Here is an 8,663-nt window from a genome sequence, read left to right on the forward strand (position 1 = left end):
AGAGGCAGTGATTTCCTCTTTAGATCACAAATTGGACTGAGAGGGAGACACTGAATAGGTTGCCTGCACAATGAGCAGCAGCTCTGGCCCCTGAATTTGTCTTTGTCTGGGAAATTCATTCACCGCTTTGTGCCACTTTCCTCTTTTCAGACGGGAACACGTAGAAAAGGTTACCTGCACAATCCCTCCCTTTCTCAGATGCACTGACAGTAACAACAAAACAATGTTGCCTATTACTAACTTCCCTCCACTTTACAACTGCACTATTTTATTTTGGTAAATCAAATTAAATCCTAATAAAGTCAACTGAAGTGTGTTGTCATGTCACAAAATTTAAAAATGTAAGACAGTAAAAATCATGAAGGTTGTTAACAAACGCAACCAAATAGCGATTTAAATAGTTTAGATAGGATAGTTTATTCATTGCATAAATAAAACTGGCCACAACTGATACTTCAATAGTAAATATTTACACACAGCATATGCTCCTCTACTACTGCAACTAATGCCAAATTTATTAATAAAAACTGTACTTTATTTTGACTTCAAAAATACATTTGTTGCACCATGGTTTCTGGTTGCGTATGACCTTGGAAGTGATATTACAGTTGTATCAAACCCAAAAGCACAATTGTTTCACATCACCACTGCTGCCGCTCACGAAATTCACAGGTGGTCCATGTTGACAACACGATTTATTTCAGTCATTCTTGCTGAAAAGTGTCCTGCTCTGTGACCGGTGGTCAAAGTAAGTATGCCACAAACTTTGTTCGACACCAGAACTGATAGATGCTGGTATCTAGATGATCAAGACTGATTGTGTTCATTTAGTGTCTGAAGTAAAAATATCCAGCCCTGATTTCAGGATGAGTACTCATTCTTGATGGGTCTTCATAGGATCCCCAGCTTCACTCACCCTACAAGATAACAGGTAAAGATCAGACAACAACAACGATAGCCATGTAATACATGAAGAATACAACATAAACGTAACTTAATTACAGCGGGCTATCTCCATGGAAACAACAGTGATCTTTTGAATTAATGTGAGCCACATGATTCCAACATCGGACACTCACCATCCGCCCAGATGGGAAGCTGCCTCCGGCGTTCCTCCGTTCTGCCCAGCCCCTGGATGTAAACACAGAGCATGCTAACGCGACTAGCTTGGACTGACACGGCTAAGTGTTCCTGTGCGGGACGAACAACACCCACCTTGTCGGTAATACATGTCGTTCACTGTGTTCCCGTAGACTTTCCATGCAAAGTGAATCGCAATTAGACTAAATATCAGCCAGCTGAGCAGGATTTTGAATATGGAGACCCTCATGTCGTTGGCGAGCCAGTCGTCCACAAACTCGGAAATAAACGACAGACAGCTGTCAGCGACGCGGGACAGAAACTCAAAATCCCACGACTCCTCCATATTGTCCGCTTATAATGTTAATGTCGAGAGAAGCTGGCCAGCGGCTTGTCCATTCACTTTGAAGACATCACTTTGGCTCGGCAGGATGCGTCATCTGTCCCTCCACTGTTAGCTTTGTTTACGTACGACATTCTTCTTCTGTTGCTCACTGTCCGTTAGTAAGAGCTCAGTACCGTCACCTATTGGAAGAAATGCATATCAGCATGTTTAAATTCATTACACATAAGTTGATATTTCAGGTGTTTCTTGTAATTTCTTCTGATTTAAATTTTTTTTTGCCCAATATATTCGCATTTTATTATTACATTTTATTTTAAATAATTTATAAAATTGTATTATTATGGCTTACACCTTATAAACGCCCAATATTAAAGAAACAAAAGTTAGAATCCAAAACTAATAAAAAAGGATTTTTAACATCAAAACATTAAAGCGTTTTGTTGGAAGATTTAGTGGAAGGACAACACACACAAGCAACAAAGTTAAGTGCAGTTTTCAGAGGATTATGAAGCAGAGCCCATTCAAGAGTTTTTAGCAAATTGGAAATTAGAATCGATGCATAGATTCATGAGTTGTTTTTTTTTTATCTGAAACACTGAAATTAATCACCTTTTGATGAATCTCAAATTTATTGAGATGGACCTGTAATTTAAATACAGTTTGAAACCCTTTCACAATTAGTAATTACAATGTTATGGATTTTTCTTCATTAATTCTAATAGTTTTATACTTTCTTCTTTTATCCATCCATCCATCCATCCATCCATCCATCCATCCATCCATCCATCCATCCATCCATCCATCCATCAGGCGTACCTGAGCCACCTGAACTGACTTCCCTCCACGTGGAGGAGCAGCAGCTCTTTGTCAGAGAAATACCACAATTTTCACAAACTAAATACAATTGTGATATTTAAAAAACAGCCCAGTTGATATTGAGTCAATAAATGATATTATAAGCTAATTTAGTGTTAGCTCATTCGATAAATCTATAACATGTCTTAAATGCACGATGTGCAAACAGGTTAGGATATGCAGAGTTTCCCTTCAGGAAACTCTGCATCGACCCCTTGTTTACCTAGAATCGGCCCTGTCTCGTTCCTGTTGTGTTTTTCTACCAACCGCTCAGATTTTGAGGTTTCCTGCGGGGGCGGGACTGACAGGCTCCTACCGACGTTCTGATTGGTCAGCTGACCCCGTCATCGTCGATTCCGGAAGTCCGCTGTTGTAAGAGCAAGATTTGTTTTCGGCTTCTAATTCTTGACAGCTCATTTGCCTACGGGCTGCAGAGGAAACTTAATGTAGCCAACTGTATTCTTTAAAGGCAACGTTTTCACCTTTTACCAACGTAAGTGTTGCTGTTGTTTTGTTTATCTGTGTAATTCAAGAGGAGCTCGTTTAAACCGAGGCCATGAAATTCATCTGTGTGTGTCGCTTGTTAGCAGCGAGCTCTGTTAGCTTCATGTCCAACAGAGCTCGCTTTGCCGAGTTTCATTCCAACTAACCGCCACACATTTGTCATTACAGGGAGGTTAACTGCGTTAAGTGTGTTTGTGGTCGCAGATTTGACGTTGGTTGCTGTTGAGAAACTTATTTCAACATGATCCTTAGCTCCCTCTTGCTTTCTCGAGCTGTGCTGGTGTGCAACATTAGATCGACTGAAGCTGTAATCGGATTTGAATTCCAGTGTCTGTCTGGTGTCCTGGAGCTGTTTCTCTCCCCTGTTATCATGTGACCTCCAGAATAAACGCTCTCATTCATGAGCTCTCACAGCTCAGTGTGGATGTGCTTTAATCGTGGATTCTTTTACTTATTTATAGTGACTGGGATGGTATCATGGAGGAAGACCACCATCCAGACAGAGAAGCACATGCAGTGAACATTTCTGATCCTCCAGCGGAGAACAATCCACCTGGTAAATATGAGTTCATTCTGAGTATTTGTTTTGCAAATTTTGCATATTCAAATTTGCACGCAAATAAGGATTACAGGTTTGTGTTGGTTGCATTTGAGCTTTATAGTTTTTAATGCATAAGCTTTGAGGTCATATCCAAAACTTGCAGAAGAAGAATCTTGTTTTTAAGTGAACAAATGAATATTTATGTTTGACTTCTTTCAGTAGCCGATTATAAAATCTCCTCCATTAGGATTTAAATAAACATTTATTGCATATATTCAATAAATTTAATTCCTAATGTATGTATCATTCTTGGTTGGGAGTACGACTTTCTTTTTGGTAAACACTTGAACTAAAAGTTGTCCTGCAAATATTTTATTAGGTCAACTACTTTTGCTGGATGATCAATTTTCCCAGAGATTATTGCAACAATTGGTAATATTTTTGTTTTGAGACCATTTTCAATTAATGTAATGACAATGGCATAATAATGGACATATTCTCAAAGATTAATAAGCCTTAATTTCTAATTGACCTATCATACAGAAAGTGGAAGAAATTTAAAATATCCTAACTTAATAAACAAAACAACAGAAGCAACATATAAAATGAAGTCTCTGTAAACTAAACAGTCCTTCAAAAAGTGTCTAGTTGAGATCAAAACACCAGACTGAAGACTTTTGTCATCTGGTTTTTGGTAGAAAGAGAGAAAAGAGAAAAAAAACAATAAATCATGCAAATTAAAATGATTGATCTTGTATTAATTTATCCTGCGATTGAGTTATTGCTCACTGACACACCTCCGCAGGTGTTTGTGTTTTTCTTTACTTATTCCATAATTTAGTTTTGTTTTCATTGCAGCCGACACCCTGGCCACTTCTCTCTGTCTTTTGGGGAACCACATGTTTCCCGATCCAGTGGCAACGAATGCTTGCGGCGGCGTCAACCGGAGCGAGCTGGCCGGTCTGCAGCCGTCTGATGTTACGGTAGAGGATCCGGGTCCGGAGGCAGAACCTCCTTCCGACCTGGGAACAGAGTCAGAGACGCCAGACTGTCAGAACAATCTGCCGGCCCACTCAGCTGGCAGAGGGACCGAAGATGTTGGTGTTGAGAACGATCAGAGCGACTCGGGGGAGTTTGTTGTTACAATGCTGGCCAAGGCCAAGCTGGAGGAACAAGGTTTAGGCGTGAAGGGAAGATCGTCTCCGTTACTGGAGGCGGGAATCCAGGAGTGTCCTTCGTTCATTTCTCATCGAGACGAGGATGTGACAGCCGACAGCTGGCGGCGACACAGGAAGCACGTGTTTGTGCTGAGTGAAGCTGGAAAGCCTATTTATTCCCGATACGGCAGCGAAGAGGCTCTTTCTTCCACCATGGGCGTCATGATGGCGCTGGTGTCGTTTGTCCAAAGTGGAGATAACATCATCCGCTCGGTGTATTCAGGTGAGAGCATTGACTGATGGTAAACATCGGGATGGACTATAAATCGATAAGAATATATATCGTCATAGATCAATATAAATAGATGATACAATATTGAATATGTAGAGTATTCATTGAACTCCGATCCAGAACTGAACAGCATTCTGGGAAACATAGGAAGAAGAAAGACTTTAGCCACTCAACGTCTTCTTCTTCTATTTTTATTTATTTAATTAGCTTGCCTTCAAAGAGTTGCTTTTTTTAAAATCTTGTTGTGGTTTCTTTCTAGCACAATGACAATAACATAAATTCGGATTCTGATTTTCAGCTTCTCACAACCAGCTAAATAAAATTAACTCACTCACTCTTTGGTTACCCAGCAACAACTGCAGCAGCAGCAGCAGCTTCAGGTTTTGCCTCTTTAGCCCCGACTGCTTAAAAATTTCATCTGCACACATGACTTTGTGCAGATAAAATACAGATTTCAACGTGTTTAATTACCAAGTCAAATTTCTTCTAAGTCATACATAAATTTATATTCAGCCTTTTTTTAACAGCTGAAGTTTAGATAGTGACTTGGTTATGCTATAAAATGTGCCTGTAAAACTCATAACACTTACCCCTTTGGCCTCTTGTTTGTCTCGGTCCGACCAGAGGAGCACACGGTGGTGTTCCTGCAGAAAGGACCCCTGGTTCTGGTGTGCGTCTCCAGCAGTCGTCAGTCGGAGCAGCAGCTGCGTGAAGAACTCCTCTACGTCTACTACCAGATCATCAGTATGCTCACCCAGGCCAGCATATCCCGCATCTTTGAGCACAAGAAGAACTACGACCTGAGGCGACTCCTGACCGGATCCGAGAAGATCCTGGACGGCCTTCTCAACCTGGTGGATTCGGACCCGAGCTTCCTGCTGGCAGCCGTGCACTGCTTGCCTCTGGCCTCCTCTCTCAGGGACTCTCTCAGCCAGATCCTGCAGAAAGCGATCACCGCCAACCTGGTTTTCTCCATCCTCATCGCCAAAAACCAGCTGCTAACCATCGTCCAGGAGAAGACGGTGATCGAGGATGCAAGGCTGGCGCCGGCTGACGTCCACCTGCTGCTCAACCTCATCGGAGCCTCGTCTGCATTTCAGGCCGGGGAGATCTGGACTCCAATCTGCCTGCCCCTCTTCAACCCTGACTGTTACTTTTATGCTTACATCTCCTACCTGGACCCGCCGGAGTGCACCGTTTGTTTGCTGCTGCTTTCCACGGACAAGGAGGCTTTTTACGCTGTAGCCGAGTGCAAGAGGAAGATCGAGGAGGCCATGTTGGCGCAGAACTCCCTGAGCCTCATCGCCAAAGCTCAGTCGTACAGCGTGAGCCAGGTCGGTGTGTCGGACCTCAGGCACTTCATGTACAAGCCCTTCGACGTGCCGGACAACTACCGCCAGCTCACTCAGTTCACCAGGTGTGTGTTGGGAAATGTAGTTTTGATTTTAATCCTGTAGCAATGACAGGGTACTTTACTACAGCATATTGGAGCCATTGTGCATAAAATCATGGTGTACTTACCTTATTATGCCTTTGTTGTGATATTACTGGAATATGTTTTCAAAACAACAATATCATTGTTTATCGCAATAACTTCTGGAAAAACATATTACGACAGACCTATGTGGTTATGAATATGTGTTAATAATAATTTGTGAGCTTCATACAGCGTTTTGTGTTTAACCTGCCTGCAGTCCTGAGATGGAGGCTCCCTACAGCAGCGATGAGGACAAATTGCGTCTCCTGGATTTGTATCGTTACATGCACAGCCGCATCCACAGCACCTCACGGCCCCTCAAGCTGATCTACCACGTCGCTGAGAGGGAGACTCTGCTGGCCTGGGTGAGGAGCTGCGCTTTAAGTTACTGCAGTCATGCATAATATATGCAGATTTTAGAAATTCATGGACGCTGGCGTTCCAATCGGTTCATTTTTAGGACTTCTAAAAAAAAGGAGATGATAATCCACTTATCATTGATAGGGATTTGATCAATATTCACTGCTGCTTATTTTATGAGTGGGCTGTTTTAGCATATTCATTAATGTGCAGAAATTTCTTAATATCAACCAAAAAAGGCTCTGAAATTAAACAGTTGAATCAATGTTGTCTGCACATAACTCAAAAGAGAAACAGTTTTAAATTTGATTTAAAACTGCTCTTTTTCTTATTCCATCCGCACCATTATGTTGTTCCAAATTAATGGCCATGAGTTCATATAAACTTGAGATTTTCTGAGCTTGTTTCAAAATGAGCCATTTTAGGACGTCTTGTCACTTTAAATCCAAATGAGCTGCTTGCTGACCACCATTGATATTCATGTTTAGTTAAGCCCGTGTTGTGTTGTGTTTTAGGTGACCAGCAAATTTGAGCTCTACACATGCTTCAGCCCTCTAGTGACAAAGACCTGTGCAATTACTGCCATCACTAAGCTTCTGAGATGGATCAAAAAGGAGGAGGACCGCCTCTTCATCAGATACCCTCCTAAGTATTCAACCACTCCGAACCCCAGCAAGAGCTCAAGAAGCAGCAGATCCGAGCAGCAGGACACCACAGATAACGGCTTCCTGTCTCTGCTATAGGACTCTGCTCTGAAGCCGCTGCCTCACTCAATAATAATTTTTATGGTGACTCGCAGGTATTTTTCAAACTCAGTTTTTGAGAGGTACTGGACTTGACGCAAACTGACGAGTAGAATCAAACACTATGTTTTAGGCTATTTAAAAAGTCTCTAGTATTCTCCTCTCACCGGGAGCGAGAGCATGTTGTTGCATCAATGCTTTCCTTTAGAGACAGTCGGGGCGAAGCGCCAAGTAAGTTTTAGTTTGAACTGTGGTAGAACCCAATTGAAAAAAAAAAGAAATATTTAAGTGAAAAAGTTTTTATATTGTTTTATTACAGAAAAAAAGGAGAATTTTTCCTCACAGGCTGTGAATGTATCACTCAGATGTCAGTTCGATCATAAGCTACATCCGTAGAGTTCGTTTGATCAAAAAAAAAACAAACAAGAAAAGTAGGTCACCTGTAAATGTTTTGGGAAGCGGGGAGTTTGCAATAATAATTATTTTTTTGCTTTACGATTCACATAAACTGGAATAATGACACTGGAACGGCCACACACAAATTCTCAGATTATGTTTTAAAACCAACGGCAGGGTTTCATTACTGCTGATATTTCTACATCCAGCTGAAAGAGAAGTTACACATTTTAGTCTGATGACAAAGCATTACCATCCAGGTGTCTAGTCAGAATCATCGTCATACAGACAACTTGATGAGTTTATTCACTTCACATCATGTTTATCTGCAGATCATCTCTCCTCTGAAGAGATTGGCTGTTTTCTCTTTATGAATGATGTCTTCATACTTTTGTCTCCTGAGGAATTTTCATGCGTTTAAAGTCTGAAGAGTATGTTTTTGGTTTCATGAAATAAATTTCAGATTGCACATATTTTTGTGTTTGTGTTTTTCAGGGATTATATGTGTTGTTCTCAACGTCTTCATGCTGTTTATTTTAAATGACAAATTAACTAAATTTAGTGTGGCGATTTCTTCAGTAGTCAGCTTTTAGGTATATTACAAAAACAGACAGGGAGAACAGAGACAAGGAAGAGAAGGAAGGATAAGAGGAGGAAACAGACAAGAAGGAATAAAGGAAGATCATAAGGAGGAAAGACGACGCACGTTTTCTTTGACCATGTGTTGAAGACAAAATATAGTCAAAGATAAAGGAAAAGCAGAAAACAGGAAAAATGGAAGGACAAGAGAAAAAAAGGAAAAGACAAATATATTTAGACTATAGGGTAAAAAGATGGAAAAGACAAGGAAGTAAGAAAGGAGAATATAATCCAATGGGGTAAGGAAAGGTTTTGAAATACAAGGAAACGTGC

The 8,663-nt window shown here is 41.0% G+C and overlaps 2 protein-coding genes across 3 annotated transcripts; one reads left to right on the plus strand and one right to left on the minus strand.

Moving 5' to 3' along the window:
* Positions 1–392: 392 nt before the first annotated feature.
* On the minus strand, positions 393–1,571 carry tcta (T cell leukemia translocation altered). Its single transcript, XM_055023122.1, has 3 exons — positions 1,216–1,571; positions 1,080–1,131; positions 393–917 (listed from the first exon to the last, which is right to left on the minus strand). The coding sequence occupies exons 1-3, from the start codon at positions 1,424–1,426 to the stop codon at positions 875–877; spliced, it is 306 nt and encodes a 101-aa protein (XP_054879097.1). The 5' UTR covers positions 1,427–1,571; the 3' UTR covers positions 393–874.
* On the plus strand, positions 1,092–8,224 carry mon1bb (MON1 secretory trafficking family member Bb). Of its 2 annotated transcripts, none has more exons than XM_055023049.1 (6): positions 1,092–1,222; positions 3,247–3,341; positions 4,185–4,766; positions 5,400–6,192; positions 6,470–6,617; positions 7,128–8,224. In XM_055023049.1, exons 2-6 carry the CDS (start codon positions 3,263–3,265, stop codon positions 7,353–7,355), a joined length of 1,830 nt encoding a protein of 609 aa, XP_054879024.1. In that variant the 5' UTR covers positions 1,092–1,222; positions 3,247–3,262; the 3' UTR covers positions 7,356–8,224. The 2 variants fall into 2 exon arrangements, with proteins under 2 accessions (XP_054879024.1, XP_054879019.1); XM_055023044.1 differs by lacking the exon at positions 1,092–1,222 and adding an exon at positions 2,621–2,774.
* The last annotated feature ends 439 nt before the right edge of the window (positions 8,225–8,663 follow it).

Source organism: Poeciliopsis prolifica, unplaced genomic scaffold, assembly GCF_027474105.1.
Source record: "Poeciliopsis prolifica strain line A6 unplaced genomic scaffold, Auburn_PproV2 SCAFFOLD003, whole genome shotgun sequence".
In the NCBI taxonomy this organism is placed as follows: Eukaryota; Metazoa; Chordata; class Actinopteri; order Cyprinodontiformes; family Poeciliidae; genus Poeciliopsis; species Poeciliopsis prolifica.

Bases quoted from the DNA above. Each gene is read 5' to 3' on its own strand.
- tcta (XM_055023122.1), bottom strand. From the start codon at position 1,426: ATGGAGGAGTCGTGGGATTTTGAGTTTCTGTCCCGCGTCGCTGACAGC. The intron at 1,132-1,215 runs GTGGGTGTTGTT...GTTTACATCCAG, and splicing joins CGACATGTATTACCGACAAG to GGGCTGGGCAGAACGGAGGA. The intron at 918-1,079 runs GTGAGTGTCCGA...GTTATCTTGTAG, and splicing joins GCTTCCCATCTGGGCGGATG to GGTGAGTGAAGCTGGGGATC.
- mon1bb (XM_055023049.1), top strand. From the start codon at position 3,263: ATGGAGGAAGACCACCATCCAGACAGAGAAGCACATGCAGTGAACATT. The intron at 3,342-4,184 runs GTAAATATGAGT...TTTTCATTGCAG, and splicing joins AGCGGAGAACAATCCACCTG to CCGACACCCTGGCCACTTCT. The intron at 4,767-5,399 runs GTGAGAGCATTG...CGGTCCGACCAG, and splicing joins CATCCGCTCGGTGTATTCAG to AGGAGCACACGGTGGTGTTC.